Source organism: Rhinoderma darwinii, chromosome 1 (assembly GCF_050947455.1).
Source record: "Rhinoderma darwinii isolate aRhiDar2 chromosome 1, aRhiDar2.hap1, whole genome shotgun sequence".
NCBI classification, from domain to species: Eukaryota; Metazoa; Chordata; class Amphibia; order Anura; family Rhinodermatidae; genus Rhinoderma; species Rhinoderma darwinii.
Genome location: NC_134687.1, coordinates 602,910,162 through 602,931,119, shown reverse-complemented (window position 1 = coordinate 602,931,119; position 20,958 = coordinate 602,910,162). Strand labels below are relative to the sequence as shown.

The following is a 20,958-nucleotide window of genomic DNA, read 5'->3' as shown; positions in this document are numbered from 1 at the left end:
ATACAAAATAAAATAAAACGTATGCCTTAGATTGGGCACAAGGGCATTGGTGGCTCAGTGGCAGAACTCTCGCCTGCTACGCGGGAGGCCAATGTAACACAGCAAAATGTAATGTGACAGCAGAAGTGTATGATGTGGTTCTATGTGATATGTTATTACAACAAAAGCACCTTGAGTGACCACAACCAAAAGAACCACTAGGGCGACTGGGCTTAGGATCACGCAGTTTACTTGGGGCAAGAATATTTCTTAGGGTCTGAGATCTTCTATAGGTGATCTTTGGCAGGTCTGGTAAAATATCTTTTAGATATGGAACATTTTTTTTACATAGATCAGTGTTTACACAAAACAGAGGTTATACGTTTGCTTCCCATATTAAAAGTCGTGATAAAATTGTGATTGATTTTCTCAGGGTCAATAGTCCTAACCACTGATCGTATACAATGCTCTTGGGTTAGGCTAGCAGCTTTCATATGGGCCCCTTTAATCAAACTACTTGTAAAGTTGTTTTTTTTTAATAGTTTTTTTTTTTTTTTTTTTTTTTTAAATATCACATTCTGAATAAAAAGTTATGGGTTGGAACAATTTTTTCTAATTCTTTTGAATTGACTGAAAGGAATGTTTCTCAGCCAGGGAGGGTAATGGGCGCTTTTGAAATCGAGGTAACTATTCACGTCAACAGTCTTAAAATGTGTGTTGGTGACCAGATTTCCCTTGGTATCCTTGCTGATAATGAGATCTAAAAAGTAAATTGACTGAAAAGTAATGTGTAAAGTTTAATCCAAATTGGTTACGGTTTAAAAATTCCATGAAGAGGCAGGCCTCGGTCGCGTCCCCTTTCCAAATAAAAAATAAATCATCAATGTAGCGTCTGTAGAATAAAATATTATTTTTTTAAAAAGGTGATTGCCATAAAAAGTACCCATATAGAGGTTGGCATAGGAGGGAGCGAAACGTGATCCTATAGCGAAACCCCTGATCCGTTTGTAAAATTAGTTGTCAAAAGTAAAAATATTATGATGTAATATAAATTCAATGCAATTGGTATAAAAGGATGCTTGTTTGCCAGGAATGTTCCGATTGGAGTGTAAGTAGAATTCAATGGTCTCTAAGCCTTGGTCATGTGGGATGTTGGTGTACTAGAAAGTCACATCTGCTGTGAGAAATCTGAGGGATGACAAATTGTGGACGTGTACGGAGTTGAGTATACGCAAGTCTAATTAATTGCGTTGAATCTTTTAGATAAGACGGTAGTTTGAAGACAAACGGTTGGAGGTGAAGATCTACAAAGTGGGAGAGGTTACTAGTGAGCTATCCTATGCCTGCAATTATGGGGGTGAGGTTAGTGATTTGTGTACTTTGGGCAAATGAAACATAAAAGGCATTGTCGGAAAGGAAACTGACAAAAAATTCCTTTCTTTTTTGGTAAGGATGTGATCACTAAAGGCCAATTCTATAAGGGATTTATATGCAATGGTGTATGAAGAAAGGGGGTTAATTTCCACTTTTTCGTAGAACGAGGTGTCTGCTAACAACTTAAGAGAATCATGGATGTAATTGGACCTATCCTGTAAAACAACCCCCCCCCCCCACCTTTGTCTGCAGTACGGATTACTATAGCTGAATTGTTCTTGAGATTTGAATCAATAGGCATTCCCATACCATATGCCAGAACTCCGCCACGAGATATTGGCATCTATGGCATTTTGCATCATCAGTTAAAAGGCCATTTTATAAAGTAAAGAAGGAGTATAGTACAAACAATGCGTAATATTAACCCCTTTATGATGAAGGACAGCTATATCTGTCCTATGCAGGAGCTAGGTCTCGTATAAGGACAGATATATCCGTCACTCTGATCTAGCGGGTACTGCCACTGTACCCATGCAATCAGCGGCAGGAGCACGGCTGTTATACACTGCCAGGCTCCTGCCCCAACTTCCGGAATCGAAGCGCTCTCCGAATCCGGCAGATTAACCCATTAGATGCCCCTGTTAATAGCGACAGCAGCATCTAATGTGTTTGACAGAGGGAGTTCCCTCTGTCACCCCCGCAAAGAAATCTTGGGGCGTCGTTGGATTTCCATGGCAGCCGGGGGCCAGAGGCACGGTCTAATAGATTGCCTGTCAGTTTTACACTGACAAGCAATAATGATTTGATATACTAAGTATACCTAAGCATTATATCTCAGATCCAAAGATCGCAAAGCAAAGTCCCCTAGTGGGACAAGAAAAAGATAGTAAAATAGTTAAACAATAAAGTTAACACATTAATTAAACCGCCGGATGAACGGCGTAAAAAAAACACGAAAAACAACGGCAACATTTTTTCTCCCATTCCCCCCATAAAAAATAAAATAAAAGTTAATCAATAAGTCCCATGTACCCCAAAATAGTGAACAATGAAAACTACACCTTGCCCCGCAAAAATCAAGCCCACATACGACCACATCGACGAAAAAATAAAAAAGTTACGGCTCTTGGAATGCGGCGATGCAAAAACAAGTACATTTATTTTGGGAAAACATATAAAACCTTTATATAATTGGTATCCCTGTAATCGTGCCGACCCATAGAATAAAGATAACATGTTATTTATGCTGCATAGTAAACGGCGTAAATTTATAACGTGAAAATCAATGCTGGAATAGCTGCTTATTTTTATTTCTCTCCTAAAATAAAGTTGATAAAAGTTAATCGATATATTATATGCACCCAAAAATTGTACTTTTGGAATTCGACCATGAAAAAACAAAAATAATCCTTGGTCATTAACGCGCAAAAAGGCCTGGTCATTAAGGGGTTGAACTGAACCATTAAATGGTGTGGCAGCGCGGTGGCTCAGTGGTTAGAACTATTGGTTCCAATCCAACCAAGGACAACTTCTGCGTGGAGTTTGTATGTTCTCCCCGTGTTTGCGTGGGTTTCCTCTGGGTATTCTGTATCATCTGGTTTCCTCCCACACCACAAAAACATACCAATAGTGAATTTAGTTTGTGAGCCCAATGGGGACAGTAAGTAAGGACCTCTGTACAGCACCCATGAGGCTGCGTCATCATTATTATCAATTAGTAGTCGCAGTCATGGAGAAGCCAGAGCTGTTCCTGATAGTTTTATGTGACACAATAAAGTCTGGATGTCATCAGCTAATTTGACATCGGAGGTTGTTTGGTTTTCCCATGTGTGACCTGATCATTACTGTTCATATGAATTCTCTGCAGAATAGGTCAACACGATATAAATAGCAGAAAATCGTTTAAGAATAATATATGAAATGACTGGCAGGTCTCACCTTACTGGACACATAAGAACCGCCAACTGCTGCATAAAGTGAAACACGCCAGCCGGGTTGTGCAAGACTCGAACCTAGAATATCCAAAAAGTAACATTTAAGGTGCTACAGGAGCATGTGACCCAATTATATGCACCCAATCACAAGTAAGGGTGAAGTACAGTCTGGAAATGTTTTAATGTAGTATATATATATATATATATATATATATATACACACACACACACACACACACACACACACACACACACACACACACACACACACACACACACACACACACACACACACACACACACACACACACAGTCCTGCAAGTGGATTTACTACTCACCTGAACAAAAGGGATGGCCCATTTATTGATACCTGCTGGACAGTGCAGGACGTGATTCAGGAGGAACAGCTGGTCCCCGAGGCACCCCACTTTCAGTAGCACAGAAACCTATGAGACAAGAAGTCTGAGCTGTACTGTCATTTTACACACTGCAATAAAGTTGACGGACGATACACTGTTTACTGTTCATGCTACTGACAATCTGATCATTATGTATTGCGTTTTTTGTGTGTCATATATTCGTACTATTTAGAGAGGAATTAGTAGCCTTATCATTTATATCCGTTTTTAGTTCATAGGTGCGCCTATACAGGTAAAATAACATGATTATTTGCATTCTTTAAAAAAAAACAAAAACTTTTATTTATTACATTTAAGTACAATAGTCCAAGTAAATACAAGCAAAACATAATTACCAACCAAAAACTAGTTGGCAACAACAAGGCACCATGGTATATAAGATAGTAACAGTTCAGAGAAACTGTTGACAAAGAAAGGAGTATCACAACACGGTATATACTTTGCTGTTAATCAGGATAAAAATAAGTGACCACAGTCATCGCCTAATAACAACTAAAATAACACACACATGAATACACCATCCAACCAAGCGCTCCATTCATCCCGCATTGCTCCCATTCCAGCCAGTAGGGCAAACAAAAATTAGATGGAAATCCGACGTCTCCAACCACCTAGACCAGATCCTCCCAAATTTGTCAGGGCACCTCCTGTTGAGGTACAGTTTTTGATACATAGGTTTATATTTATTTACTAATTGTATCCAGTGCTCCAGACTCGGACACGTCATGGCCTTCCATACCATAATCAGAACCTTCCTAGCACAAAACAAAGAGTAAAAATATTTTATCATAATAGCCCTGTACAATCTCATTCATAATCCCCAAGAGGCACACTCGAGGGGCGAGGAGCCGAGGAAATTCAAATTTATCATGAAGGAACTCCACTACCGCAGACCAAAATGGCAAAATCATAGGACATAACCATATACAATTGAGGTATGTGCCAACGACAGATTGACACCTAAAGCAGCTATCCGACATGGAGGCCCAAATTCGTTGGAGTCTGACCGGGGTATAGTATATCCGGTGTATAAATCGTGACTGTATTAGGAAATCCCTTGCACTGATAACTGAGTCAGGGAATGAGAGCTCACCTCCCTCCACTCCTCCTCCGCCAAGTCAGGAATATCTCTCATCCATCCCGCAAATGCCCTATCAAATGGACTTTTTATAGTAGACAGCAAAAAGGCATACGTTTGAGTAAGAGTCTTGGGAAGGTCCGGGGTGCTGAGCAGGTCCTCCACTTTAGAGAAGCCAAAAGAAGGTGCAGTAGAGCCAAACTGGGCCACGCAGGCATGTCGTAATTGGAGATGATGAAAAAATGACGTTAGAGACCCCAAACCTCCCCTCAAGCTCAGAAAAGGATAGAAAACCACTATCCGAAGAGTACAATTGACCCAGAAACCGAACCCCCACCCCAGCCCACATCATCGCCCCCGGCAATGACACTAGGTGAGACAACGATGGATTGCTCCATAATGAGGTCAGTAATGGGGAGTAAGAAGGACCTGCAATATCTCTTAGTAATACATGTTCCTTCCTCCAGCCACTAGCTATACTTTGCAACGGGAGCGACGCATGACACAGGGATTTAAACATATATAATAAGTTTGTAAGACTCTCGTAAGAAGTCATAAGTGCTCCTGCCAATGCAGTGGCGGCATTAGGGATGCACGATGCATCAAAACTTCGATACTGTCTCGATACTGTGCATCCCCAAACGGTTGATACCGTTATTTCATGTATTTCGATACTTAGCTGTGCGGCCGAATGTATGAGAGCGAGGCTGCGGGTGTGTAATACAGCCATTTCCCCGCTCCTGAGTCCTGACAAGTGCGCACCGTCAGGATGATGAGATGCGGCCCGCGCTGCCCTATTGAACGACGGCACTGAAGACAGAACATGGCGGGCGCACTGCAAAACACCCCCATGTTCTGTCTTCAGTGCCTGAACCGCCGCTCATTAGTGCAGCGCCGGCCGCGTCTCCTCAGGCTGACCACGCACGCACTTAATGTCAGGAGCGGGGCAATGGCTGTATTACACAACCGCAGCCGCGCTCTAACGGTGGAGGTCAGAGAAACCTCTCATCTCTGCCGTTATTCCCCTGAATGCTGCGATCAAAGCTGACTTCAGCATTCAGGAGAAAATGAGAAGGGGGATGCCCCTGGATCAGGTAACAGGCAATTCCTGTGACGCGATCGAGGGCCATACCATATATGGGCAGACAGCCCAGGGTCCATTTAAGGACCCCAGGGCTGTCTTACCATATTTCCTGTTAGGGCATACTTTAGGCATGTCCTAACAACTGCCTGCATACTATACGTACACAGACTAATGTACTGGCACATATCTGATATATGTCAGTACATTAAAGTTTAAAGGGAAGGTGTCGCAAACATTTTTTTTATATAAATTTGCTTTTAGTATGTTATTAAAATACATTTTATTTATTTGTGTTTTTGTGTTGTACTTTTTACTTTTTTCTTACTTTTACTTCACTATGGGGCTGCCATTTATTTTTCATCTCTGTATGTATCGATTAACGACACATACAGAGATGGAATACGGCACATACATCCCCATAGAGAATGCGAACGGGAGCCGTTCCATTCACTATAGCGTACGCCGTCTGTGTGGGAACGGCGCATGCGCTGCTCCCACACAGACCAAAAGGAAGGTCTTCATCAGAGCGAAATCCAGCGCCATTTTCATGTGGACCGGAAGCCGCGGCCAGACATATGTTCCAGGCAGCGAAGATGCGAGGAGCAGAGGCAGCAGCGGCGGCAGGAGCAGGTAAGTTATGTTTGTGATGTGTGTATTATGTCCGTGTTATACTGTCTGATTACCACTGTATCTAATCCTCCTACACTGTGTGCCGCCATTTTCTGAGCGAATGCACAGTGTGGGAGGATTAGAAGATTCAACCACCTCCTTCTCCTGGCACTAGCCAGGGTAAGGGAGGGGGGATTGTTTGAGCACACTAGAGCGAGTGTGTCTACACCAAATTTGCAGCATAAAGCAATGCGGTTGCTTTACCACATGCAATGCTGCAATTTTGGGAATTACTTCCTCTAGTGACCAGCACATGAAAATGTTATAAATTAGAATCTAATTTATAATATTTCCTGAATTGTGAAAAAAATATAAAAAATTAAAACAATGTTTAATCACTTATATACTAACTGTTTAACTGGAAAAAAAAGAAAAATTTCTAGCGACACATTCCCTTTAAAAATAAAGTAAAAACATAGAGTAATATTACATTTTTAAAAAAATACACATACAGCTTTTTTACAATAAACATTAAAATAAGTCTCAATACATAAAATATACACATTCAGTATTGGCGCGGCCGTAATAACCTGCACAACCATTTTTTGCGTCATTTATGATGTGTACGCTGTAAGAAAAAAAAAAAAAACTTCTTTCACTTATTATTGTGAGGCACGAGGTGTGATGATGAATTTAACCTCCATATGCCTCACATTAATAGTAATTAACCCCATCATGTACCTTACATATTAACCCATTATGACTGAGAAACATGATGGAGTTAATTACTATTAATGTGAGGCACGTGGAGGTTAAATTCATCATCACACCGCGTGCCTCACATCAGAAAATGGAAGAACTTTTTTTTAATTTTTATTACTGTTGGCAAAAGATCGTTTTGGTATCGAAATCGCAAATACTACACAAAGTATCGGTATCGAAGTCCAAATTCTAGTATCGTGACATCCCTAGGTGGCATTACTTAAATCTATGTCAATCCACCAGTGTGCCAGCACCAGTTGCGAAGCCAACTAGTATAAAGGTTGGGCGCTGCCACCCCCCATTCTTTTAGGGGCCTGTAGGAGACTAAGACTAAACATAGGCGAGCGTAATATACCATCAAGTTGCCCAAAAAATTGTTTGGGTAATAGAATTGGACAAATATGGAGTAGATATAAAAATTTAGGAAGATATATAATTTTAAAAGATTTATCCTGCCGTATAAGGAAAGGGGAAGATTTTTCCAGGCATTTAACCGTTTTTCCGTAGAGGCTACTAACGGACACAGATTAAGTTCATGAAGTGCAGTAAATTAAGGGAAACGCGCACCACAACATATGTAAATTGAGATACTATTTGTAATGGGACAGGGAGGCCCTGCCGGGAGCAATATCCAGCAGAAAGAGGAAACATAACCGACTTGGACCAATTAACCGATAATCCAGAGAAGGCCCCAAATGTGTCAATTAGTTGTAGGAAGGAAGCCAGCGAAGGACCATCATCCACCAAGTACACTAATGTATCATCTGCATACAGGGATATTTTCTCAATTATAGGACCTCGAGGGATACCTTTTATGGCAGCTGAATGCCGTACGGTCAAAGCCAGAGGCTCGAATGCAAGGGCAAACAGTAGAGGGGAAAGTGGGCATCCCTGACGAGTACCACGTCCCAAAGGTAAAGATTTAGATACATCCATATTTGTTCTCACTCTAGCGATAGGCCTTTCATATAAAAGGCGTACAAGAGCAATAAATCTCGGGCCAAAATTTGAATGGGAGAGGAGTATCCAAAGAAAACGCCACTTTATACGTATCCACAGAGAGAACAAAACCAGGGGTAGCATCATATTGCGCAGCATCAATATTGAGAAACAACCTGTGAATGTTGATGTCCGTACGCTTCCCAGGCATAAAGCCAGTTTGGTCAGGATGAACCAGGGATGATATAACCTTGTTCAATCAAGTGGCCAACATTTTGACTAGTATTCTTACATCTGAGTTAATAAACGAGATAGGACGATAGGAGTCTGGAAGAGTGGTAACCTTCCCTGGCTTCAACAACACCACAACAAGAGCCTCTCTCATGGAGGCAGGCAGGACCCCCACCTCATTAGAATATACATCCCGAAGTCTAGGCACTAAAACCTCAGCACTATCCTTATACCAATCAGCCCCCAAGCCATCAAGTCCAGGAGTTTTACCAGAAGGCAGCAACTGAATAGCACCTCTAACCGTGGCTTTATAGGCGTCCCATGCTAATAAGGGGTCCAGGTAGGAAGAATTATGTTCCCAATATAAATTGTGAGAGGACAACACCTCAGATCTAACCTCAGGAGAGGACAATCATGCTGGATGGAGTCTCCAGATTTTGGAGTCAGCTGGAGGACCAGCTGAAAACTTCAGTATGAGGGCTGAATGATCTGAGATTCCCCTATGAGTGATGTCGATAGAAGTGATTGCAGGTAAGAAGTCCTGGGACGCCATGGCAAGATCAATTCTAGAGAACGTTTTATGGCCAGAAGAGTAATGACTACCTATTGATGGATATTTCCAGCGCCATACATCTGTCAAATGAAGCATGGAGGACCAAGAGTTAAGGTAAATGGAAGACTTGTCCGATCCTCCCGTACGATCCATCGAGATATCAGGGACCGTATACATAGGCGGGGGAATGTATACATTAACTATACTAAAAATTTACCCATTATAACATATCGCCCAAAATGGTCACAGGCTCCCTGCAACACCTCCAGGCGCGCACTCTTGGCTATGAGGATCGATACTCCCCGAGAATAGGTAGAGTATGAGGAATGATACCCTCTTGCAATGCAAGCCCGTTTAAGGGCCAGAATTTTTTGTCAAGTTAAATGTGTCTCTCGTAAGCAGACAACATGGGGCGAGTGTTTTTTCAAAAAAATTAAAACAAGAGAACGTTTAAATTTAGAGTTAGGCCTCATGCACACGACCGTGTTTTTGCGGCCGCAATTCTCCCGAAAATCCACGGGAGAATTGCGGCCCCATTCTTTTCTATGGGGCCGTGCACACGACCGTAGTTTTTGCGGTCCGTGCACGGCCCGGGGTCCCGGACCGCAGAAAGAACGGGCATGTCTTATTACGGCCCGGTTCTGCGGTCCGGGCTCATTGAAAACAATGGGCGCGGCCATGTGCATGTCCCGCGATTTGCGGGCGGCCTGCGGCTGACAGTCCGCAGCCGGCCGACCCGAAAATCACGGCCGTGCACACGGCTACGGTCGTGTGCATGAGGCCTTAAGCCCAGGAACATTCCAGCTCAAGACCTTAATTGGAGCCATTGTACGCCTGGAGCCTAGAAAGCAGCCGGAGACCCAATGCAAACATAGGATGGGAAGGGAGAGAAAAAGAGCGCACAATCATTCACACAAGCAACCATCTTACGTATCATAGAACTGTATCTCAATACCAGACAAAGGAGACCCCAACTATCCCTGTCAAGCACTAAACACTGCTAGTGTAGACCCTTACCTACTAACTGAACTACAAATAGAGAACAGTGGTCCCTGACTAAGCTAACAGCTAACAAATCAGCACAGTCCCGAGACCTGACCTCAATGTAAGGGGGGGGGGGGGGGGAATTCAAACAAATCACCTAAGCAAAGTGATAATTACAACATCTCAAGACATCAGTAGGTCTTCATATTAACGTTACAAAAGCAACATTTACTTATTTTCTGACCAATTCTGGTAATGAACAGTCCAACAGAAAAGGAAAAAAAACCACCACACCACCCAGATCTCCCAACGCTGCGAGTGAAAACCATTTCTGTAAATGTTGATTTTCTCATTATATCTGTGTAACGTGGATGGGCTTTTCCAGGGAGAGACTGCAGCATCTTCCCCCTCCTCCCCCTATCTCTTCCTTTCCTCCGGGTTTTCAGTTAGGGTATGTTCACATGGCCTATTTTCAGCTTTTTTTTCGGGCCGTAAACACCCCGAAAAACAGATGAAAATACGGAGGCTGAAAACCTCCAAACAGCTACCCATTTATTTCAATGGGAAAAACTGCATTTCGTTCCCACGGGGTGTTTTATACGCTGCCTTCTTTAGAAACGGCGTGTAAAAAAACGCCCTGTAAAAAGAAGTGCATGTCACTTCTTGAGGCGTTTTTGGAGCCGTTTTTCATTGTCTCAATAGAAAAACAGCTCCAAAAACGGCCGTAAAAAAAACGCATCAAAAAACGCTTGATGCTTAAAAAACGTCTGAAAATCAATCTGTCTTCCCTTGAAAACATCTCCGCATTTTACAGCCATTTTTTGTTAAGCGTGTGAACATGGTCTAACTGTGTTACTAAATAAAAGCTTTTAATGGGGTTGACCAGAATCGACAATTATCCTCTATCCACAGTATAAGTGATAATTGCCTGATCGCTGAGGGCCCCAAAGCTGGGACCCCCCCCCCCCACTGACCTAGAGAATTGGGGTCCCAACCCCCCTGTTCCTCCTCACTGCTCAACCGCAGTGAGGGGGACATTGCATGGAGTGGCGTTCATGAATGCGCTCTGCCACTCCATTCAAAGTCTATAAGAATTACAAAAACAGACGACTACAAAGCTCGGCTGTTTCTGTCACTCCTATAGACATTGAATGGAGGGGCGGGAGCATGCTCAACCGCCAATCCATTCAAGCTCCTCCTCACTGCGGGGGGGGGGGTGGCAGTGAGAAGGAATGGGGGGTTCGGGTACCTCATTCTCGTGACCCGTGGGGGTCCCAGCGTTCAGACAATTATCATCAATCCTGTGGATAAGTGATAATTGTCGATTCTGGTTTAACCCCTTTAAGTGACGGTTTCTGAACACTTATAGAAAGCTTTGCAGGCATGGAATATAAAACTACGGTTGCTGGAAGGTGAGGAAGATGCTAGTTTACCCAAAGAAGATACATTACCTCGTTTTATGTATCCACATGCCTTACTGATTTATGCAAACATAATGTAAAAAACAGGTATGCTTTAGGTTCATTTAAAGAGGCTCTGTCACCACATTATAAGTGCCCTGTCTCCTACATAAGGAGATCGGCGCTATAATGTAGGTGTCAGTAATGCTTTTTATTTAATAAAACTGTCTATTTTCACCAAGTTATTAGCGATTTTAGATTTATGCTAATGAGTTGCTTAATGCCCAAGTGGGCGTACTTTTACTTTAGACCAAGTGGGCGTTGTACAGAGGAGTGCATGACGCTGACCAATCAGCATCATGCACTCCTCTCCATTCATTTACTCAGTGCATAGGGATCCTGCTAGATCCTTATGTGCTGTCTTATACTTACACATTAACAATACTGAAGTGTTTAGACAGTGAATAGACATTCCACGGAATGTCTATTCACAATCTCTGCACTTCGTTACTCTGTCTGTGGTAGTTACAGCAGAGGAAACGTGATCTCGCGAGATCTCACTGTAAATGACAGGTTACAACGAGATCACGCTTCCTCTGCTGTAACTACCATAGAAACAGTAACGAAGTGCAGAGATTGTGAAAAGACATCCCGTGGAATGTCTATTCACTGTCTAAACACTTCAGTATTGTTAATGTGTAAGTATAAGACAGCACATAAGGATCTAGCAGGATCCCTATGCGCTGAGTAAATGAATGGAGAGGAGTGCAGGACGCTGATTGGTCAGCGTCATACACTCCCCTGTACAACGCCCACTTGGTCGAAAGTAAAAATACGCCCACTTGGGCATTAAGCAATTCATTAGCATAAATCTAAAATCGCTAATAAAGTGGTGAAAATAGATCGTTTTATTAAATATAAAGCACTGCTGTCACCTACATTATAGCGCCGATCTCCTTATGTAGGAGACAGGGCACTTATAATGTGGTGACAGAGCCTCTTTAGAATCATTAACAACTAGCTACAGAAATGCATAGACAAACTGGAAGAGATACCAACAGCACTTCATATCATCCATCCATGCACAAAGTCTAAACTGTGGAATGGGTACGTAGCCGGCGTATGGAGGAATTGGCCTTACCAGCTTCTGAAGCCAGAGCAGAATATCGTTCTGGAACTGAGTGTCTTCTAGAACTCTCCTTGTGAAGCTGAACAGGACACTGATACACTCCTTCAGCAGGATCAGATCAGAGTGAGACCCTTCCAGTTTCTGCGGGGCTTTGGAAAATAACAGCAGATAGTTAAGAAACATCTCTTATGGGATAAATGCTCGGAACAAATGTTCATTGTAAATACAAAAAAATGTTAGAAAATAAATTCTAATCATAATATAATAAGTGCAACGGCATTAAAGGGATTGTAGCCCCTTTTGTGTGACCATTGACCAAAGAGGACATCTGAACTATACACAGGAGCCCAGATTTCTCTTTCTTGTCTGGATAGTTTGCAACGCTGTATCAGAAGTCCCTAAGTAACAAAAAAATAATGAAAAATTATCAGTCCAGGTTCTTTAGCTCACAGAGGATTGCCTAGACTTGATACAAGTGTATCAAACTCTCAGCTGTGGAAAGTCAGGGGCGTAGCTATAGGGGTTGCAGAGGTAGCAGGCACACCTGGGCCCTGGTTCCCGAGGGTCCCTCTGCCACATGCATAAGAAGACAAGAATATTTTAAATGGCCCATGGTAGTTGGGGGGCAAAGTAGACAGATTTTGCAATGATGCCCAGGAGTTTCTAGTTATGTCTCTGTGAAAAGTATTAGGTTTGTACAGGTTTTCAGCATCTAGATGTAACCAAAAAGGTTCCCATTCACTGACAGCAAGCGGAAATCTTAAAAAAAAAAAAAAGGGTGAGGTATGATGAAGTACAATTTATATAAAAAAGTTGGGACCACGATTTTTACTAAAATAGTTTTCAGGTTTTATGTAAATATAGAAAACCATTTTAGTAAAAATTCGGGGTCCCATTGATCCTAGGACCATGAACAAAAAAATCTGTGCCTGATAATATAAGAATTTAGTTATATAAATAAATGGAACTTTGCCCAAATATGAACTACAACACTCACCATGGTCCGGATGGTACACCGCTACGGATTTCAGGAAAGGGGAGTTGTTTATCAGTCCATAGATATAAGACTCGACCTGCAGACGGGACAGGACTGACGTGTACGAGTGCAGAGCGAACGTCTGATGTAAGTGCTCCGACTTCAGCTCAAAGAGTTTCTTCAGGTCTCCTAATGCCGATGTATTGACTTCTGCCGTCTGGTAGTGGTGGTAGCCAACAACCTTGGCCTGATCTTCACACAGTCCCTGAAGGAAGAAGAAAGTCAGAAAACCTGGTCATTACCATATTTATGCATCCCCCCCATCTAATCAATAATAAGGTTGAAGGAATGTTTTCACTTACTATTTTCCTTGGTGACATGACAGTTTTATTAAAGATTTCTTTACTTGGTTATTATAAAGCTCCGACCTAAACAGCAGCGCTGTACACAGACAGTAGTGACATCAGTATCTGTCTTCTGCAGCTTACTATTTCATTTCTTTACATCTCACCCACATCCTTGGCCCAATTTCATAGAAGTCAATTAAGGGGATCGGAGTCAGCTCGTCCATGTGGTACATGGACGGCCACTTCTTTGACTGACCTGCATGTAATACTACATTTCCCCTGCAGGGGCCACTGCAGCTGGAGCTTCCAAAGCCAGACACAGGGTGATCAGCTGATGAGCCAGGGGAGTTATCAAGGTAAGACAAAACCTTTAACCCATCAGCAGAATCAAACTCACCAAAACGATCTGGTCGACAAGTTTAAATGTAGGAGAGACCAGGCCGATATGTTAACTGCTTCATGTCCAGGGTATTTTGGGTCTTCAGGACCAGATTCTGTTTAGCCATTTTTTTTCACGTGGTAGTTTAACGGCTATAACTTATGTGTTTGGTGAGTGACGTGATTTTTGCAGCCTTTTCCTTTTGTGCTTAAAATAATTTTTATACACTTAATTTTTGCTTTTTTTTAGCATATTTAAGTCTTCTAGTTTTAAAAAATCGTACAAAAAATTAGCGTTTTTACCTTATAGTTTTTTTTTAAAATAATATAGTGTTACCATACAATAGACTTTTTATTCATATTCGTCATTGTCTACCGTACATTTTGAGGTATTACATGTCCAATTTCGGGTAATTAAGTTGGGGCTAGAGTCGGGCTGGGCAATATGGCCTAAAATTTAAATATCGATTTTTTTTTTTTCAAGCTTATGGGCGATTCTCGATTTTGCTAAGAGTCTAAAAGAAAAGTACAGTGATCTGGCGCCGGGAGGAGACGTATATATATGGTGCATTGCTAGTATACTATGTATATATGGTGCATTGCTAGTATACTATGTATATATGGTGCATTGCTAGTATACTATGTATATATGGCGCATTGCTAGTATACTATGTATATATGGCGCATTGCTAGTATACTATGTATATATGGCGCATTGCTAGTATACTATGTATATATGGTGCATTGCTAGTATACTATGTATATATGGTGCATTGCTAGTATACTATGTATATATGGCGCATTGCTAGTATACTATGTATATATGGCGCATTGCTAGTATACTATGTATATATGGCGCATTGCTAGTATACTATGTATATATGGCGCATTGCTAGTATACTATGTATATATGGCGCATTGCTAGTATACTATGTATATATGGCGCATTGCTAGTATACTATGTATATATGGTGCATTGCTAGTATACTACGTATATATGGTGCATTGCTAGTATACTATATATATATGGCGCATTGCTAGTATACTATGTATATATGGTGCATTGCTAGTATACTATGTATATATGGTGCATTGCTAGTATACTATGTATATATGGCGCATTGCTAGTATACTATGTATATATGGCGCATTGCTAGTATACTATGTATATATGGCGCATTGCTAGTATACTATGTATATATGGCACATTGCTAGTATACTATGTATATATGGCGCATTGCTAGTATACTATGTATATATGGCGCATTGCTAGTATACTATGTATATATGACGCATTGCTAGTATACTATGTATATATGGCGCATTGCTAGTATACTATGTATATATGGTGCATTGCTAGTATACTATGTATATATGGTGCATTGCTAGTATACTATGTATATATGGTGCATTGCTAGTATACTATGTATATATGGTGCATTGCTAGTATACTATGTATATATGGTGCATTGCTAGTATACTATGTATATATGGTGCGGTGTATATATGAGCAGCCTGAGAACAGTGAGACCTGAGGTAAAATACACACAAGACCCTATTTACAGCACTTTTTTTTTCCCAGTTTAGCATGTACGCCAGGAAATCTCCAGACGTGCATGCTCAACGTGTCCATAGGATAGCCCCAAAGAGGCTAAAAAAATTTACTTTTGGCCTACGACAGCCCTGTATACCGCAAAAAATAAAGTATGGAATAGCGTAGTAGAATTTGCTATTTCATACAACAGGATCTTGTAAAAAAAAACAAAAACGTATACTGCACATCCAGTAAAAAAACGTATACGTTAAACATATACTTTTTTAACATTGGAGTCTGTGGGCGACGGTTGGCCAACAGATGGCATCTATCAGAAGCATCCATCAGCTATCCGTTAACCATAGACTTAAAATTGTGGACACCCATCATAGGATAGGTCATTAGTATATGATCGGTGAGTGTCTGACACCCGGACCCCACACCGATCAGCTGTTACGTCTGCCTCCGGCACCGGATGTTATGCAGTGGTGAGTGCCGGGAGCAGAAGGCTCGACCCCTGTATAGCAGCCATGATGCAACACTGCAGCTCTGCTCCTATTCAAGTGAATAGAAACAGAGTTGCAGCACTGCAGAACAGCCGCTGTACAGTGGTCGAGCCTTCTGCTCCCGGCACTCACCACTGCATAACATCCGGTGCCGGAGTCAGACGGAACAGCTGATCGGTATGGCGTCCGGGTGTCTGACCCCAACTGATCACATACTGATGACCTATCCTGTGGATAGGTCATCAGTATCAAAAACCGCCCCGTGCATGGACAACCCCTTTAATGACTCAACAGCAAACAGAGGTCACAAAAAAGACTCGCATAGTTTACTCCCCTGGTCCGAGTGCCAGGTTTTGCGCTTCAAGAAAAGTAGGTTTTCACACTTATATTTAGTGTATGATATATATAATATAGGATTATAATGAGCTAAACTCCCTATTTGAACATGGAAGAATTGTTATAGTAATGTTTCCTGCATAAATAACGTGTTTATAACATCAAGTATCCCTTCATTTGAATTACCGCAAATTACATACTCCCCAACTAAGAATAATCCTCAAAAATGCTAGGAGAATTATTGGCTTTGTTCACATCTGCGTTGTGGCATCCGTTTTAGCAGATCCTTTGACGTATGCCAGACTGAACGCAACGGATGGTAAAATAGGTTGGGCTTTTTTGACGGATCAATCTACTGGATCCATCAAAAAACGGACTCTTTTTCTTCCCGTTTGTGTCAGTTTGTCATCAGTTATACTTCGTTTTTAGTGGATCCGTTTTTATTTTTGCATCTTTCTTGCTTTCATTTTAAGGCTTTGTTCACATCTGCGCTAGGGTCATGTTCCGATGGAGCTTTCCGTCGGAACGGGACCCTGACGGACACAGACAGAAACCAAAGGCAGAACTGAGACAAACGGAAACCAAAGGTTTCCGTTTCCATCACCATTGATTTCAAAGGTGATGGATCCGGTGCCAATGGTTTCCGTTTGTCTCAGTTGTGCAAGGGTTCCGTCGTTTTGACGGAATGCATACTGTAGTCGACTACGCTATTGATTCCGTCAAAATGACGGAACCCTTGCACAACTGAGACAAACGGAAACCATTGGCACTGAATACGTCACCATAGAAATCAATGGTGATGGAAACTAAAACCTATGGTTTCCGTCTGTGTCCGTCAGGGCTCCGTTCCGAAGGAAAGCTCCGATGGAACGGAGCCTTAGCGCAGATGTGAACGAAGCCTTCGTTTGCGCATGTTCAGGAAAAAAACTGATCCGTTAAACATAATGCATAAGGCTATGTTCACATCTGCGTTGTGCAATTCCGTTGTTCTGCTCCATTAGAAAAGCAGCACAAGGGAATAACGGAAAAAAACGGTTCAGTTGCACAACGGACACCGCCGGTTGCCGATGGAACCCATTGACTTTAATGGGTTCCGTTAGGGTGTCCGTGATTTTACCAGAAACAATAGCACAGCATGCTGCGCTATTGTCTCCAGTAAACACCGGCAAATCCTGCCTGATCTGCGATAGAGGCACCTAACGGAGCCTTCAACGCTGATGTGAACAGAGCCTAACTGATACAAACGGATAGCATATCAGTTGTATCCGTCATCTAGTGAATTTAATGTTAAAAAAAACCAACTTAAAGCTGTGTCATTTTTGACGGAAACCAGAGAGCAGCAGACTACGTCATTGCTTCAGTAAAAAAAAACGGAAACCTGCCGGAACGGAGCCTAACTGAGCACAACTGATGCAAAAACAAAACCCATTGAAATCAATGGGTTTTTTACTTAAACATTTACTTCCGTTCTTGCGGTCCTCTGACGGATCCGCTAGAATGGAAGGCACAACGCAGATGTGAACGAAGCCTTACTTTGCTGGACAACCTCAGACTGCAACTCTCTTAGGACCCCATTCCTTCACATTCGATTATAGGTGGGTGCTTATATAACTTTAAAGTGTAGCTAAACGTTTGACAAACTTAGGACTTTCTATTGAGTCCGTACACGATACATTTATTTCCGGAAAAAGCCGAACAGACACGAAGCGGCTGAGCACTCTCACGAACGCTTCAGCTGCTTTGTTCTAGCAATTGGTGGGGGTCTCAGTGCTCGGACCCCCCACCAATCCAAACTTCTGACATGTCACTATGGCATGTCAGAAGTTTGTCAAACGTTTAGCTACACTTTAACCCGTTAGTGACTGCCCCATAATGTTTTTACGGCGGCCATCAAATCTCCCTGCTCTCAGCTGCCAGAGGTAGCTGAGGGTTGGGGGCGTCCCTGCTCTAACGTGAGATCGATGTCAGTATCGATCTAGCCAATTTAACCCCTCAGATGCGGCGCTCAATAGCGAGCGCCGCATCTGAGTGGTTTTGGAGAGATGGAGGTAGCTCCCTCTCTCTCCCACCGACACCCGGCGATAAGATCGCCGGGTGCCGGTGTCTTCTATGGCAGCCGGGGGGGCCTAATAAAGGTCCCCAGGTCTGCCTGTAGTGTATTATAAATGCGATCGGAGGATCGCATAGTGAAGCCCCCTAGTGGGACTAGTAAAAAGTGAAAAAAAAAATAAAAGGGAAAAAAATAAAATAATTAAAAACCCGCTTTTTTTTACAAACTGCTTTACTATTAAAAACAAAATAAAATTAAAAAGTCACACATATTTGGTATCGCCGTGTCTGTAACGACCCCAACTATAAAGTTATTACATCATTTAACCCGCAAGGTGAACGTCGTAAAAAATAAAATAAAAAATAATGCAAAAACTGCGAAAAAATTTGATAAAAACTGATCAAAAAGTCGCATCTACTCTTAAATGGTATCGATAAAAACGACAAGTCGTCCCGCAAAAAAAAAGCCCTCCTACAACTGCATCGGTGCTTCAAACATGGAGACACAAAAACAAATAATTTTGAAAGATAATTGTGTAAAAGTAGTAAAACATTCTCCTGTCCTCTGATGATTGGGAGAATATGTTGTCTTCCCATCTTCTGGTCTCGCCGGCTGCTAACAACAGACTCACGCAACTCTATATCACTCACCGCGTCTACATAGAATGGGGGTGATTCCGTCCACCGAGTGTCTGAGATTTCACCAGGAGGCTGCTGATTTTTGGATTATGATTTGGACGTGTCCATATATTGCATCCTTTTGGGGTGAGGTTTTGTCTTATCTCTCTGGGGTCATGGGGGCCCCACTTCCTCAGGACCCACTGTTTTGCCTGTTTGGCCTGGCTGGAGATGACTCCTACTCACGTCATCAAAAAAATGTCTTCATGAAACCTTGTTTATGGCCCGTAAGGCCATTGCGCTGCAGTGGATGGCGCCTGCGGTACCTGCGTTGACTCAGTGGAAGTCTCTGGTAAATCGCTTACTTCCGTATGAAAAAGTTCTGTATCATCATCGTAAATGCCCTACCAAATTTGATAAGATATGGGCCTCCTGGTGTGCTATCTCTGACATTGGGGATCGCTGATTATGGGGAATGTGCGGGCGTAACATGCTTATTCTTCTTGTATATTTACTGTGCTAATATGTCTGAACTGTGAAGATGTATATTGATTGACTGTTAATGTTGATTGTTTGGCGGTTTCGCCAATGTATTTGTAACTAAATCTTATAAATAAACCAAATTTAAAAAAAAAGTTGTAAAATATACAAAACATATATATATATTTGGTATCGTTGCAATCGCAACAACCCGCTGAATAAAGTTATTGTGTTATTTATACCATGCGGTAAACGGCGTAAAGTTAGGACGCAAAAAAGTGTGGCGAAATTGCTGGGTTTTTTTCTATTCCCCCTCCAATAAAAGTTAATCAATAAATTCTATGTACCCCAAAATGGTGCAATTAAAAATGACAACTTGTCCCGCATACAGCTATGTCAACAATATACGAATATAGTCAGATAAAACAGGCTGGCATGTGTGCCCTGGCAGTGCTTCAATCAGGGCAGGACTCGACGCCAGAGATTTGGGTACGGTGAACACCATTCTGACCCTATGACTGCCAAAAACACTAAGCCCAGAAAATCTGATGGAGAGAAATGCGCTGAGTGAGCAGCGGCCACATCACAATACAAAGGCTCAAATGCAGCGAATATTCAGCCAGACGGACACGGACCATGGATTCACATGGTAATAGTGAGTGATTGTGAGTCCCATTAGGGACTGATGTGAATGATGACAATCTCTGTACAGCGCTGCAGAATAGGTTTATGATATAAAAGCAACAGTAAAAAAATGTATAGAAGTCCAAAGACTTGCTAAAGGGGTTGTCTCATCTTTCCATATGCCTTATTAGTGGGGACCCCCCACTAACAAGAAGCTCTTGTAATACCTGCCTGGACCAGGTCCACATCAAATGAAGGGTAACATGTAATACTACTGCTGTAGGGAAAATGAGCATGTGTGATTCTATGGGAGCGCGGGAGCCCCTTCTTTCTAGCAATCAATATCAGTAGAATGCTATAACTGTCTTAAAAGGGTTGGACCGATTTAGAAAAACATGGCTGCTTTCTTCCAAAAACAGCACCACGCCTGTCCAAAGGTTGTTTCTGGTATTGCAGCTCAGCCTCATTCATTTTTAATAGAGCCGAGCTTCATTACCAGGCACATCTCATGAACAGGGGTGGCATGTTTTTTTTTAAAAAAGCAGCAATGTTTTTCTAATGTTGGACGACCCCTTTAAAAAACATTTCAAGTTGTGTTTCTAGGCATGATATTATAGCCAGGGTTGTCTTGCAGA

General features: G+C 42.0%; 1 protein-coding gene across 1 annotated transcript in view; it reads right to left on the bottom strand.

The window, feature by feature from the left end:
* Positions 1 to 20,958, bottom strand: part of EPG5 (ectopic P-granules 5 autophagy tethering factor) — a 114,308-nt gene that overhangs the window by 75,063 nt on the left and 18,287 nt on the right. Inside the window, exons 3-6 of the mRNA XM_075840725.1 lie at positions 13,473 to 13,716; positions 12,488 to 12,624; positions 3,626 to 3,733; positions 3,292 to 3,365 (exon numbers count right to left, since the gene is read on the bottom strand). Of these exons, the coding sequence (XP_075696840.1) occupies positions 3,292 to 3,365; positions 3,626 to 3,733; positions 12,488 to 12,624; positions 13,473 to 13,716 (563 nt within the window). The remainder of the gene's footprint in view (positions 1 to 3,291; positions 3,366 to 3,625; positions 3,734 to 12,487; positions 12,625 to 13,472; positions 13,717 to 20,958) is intronic.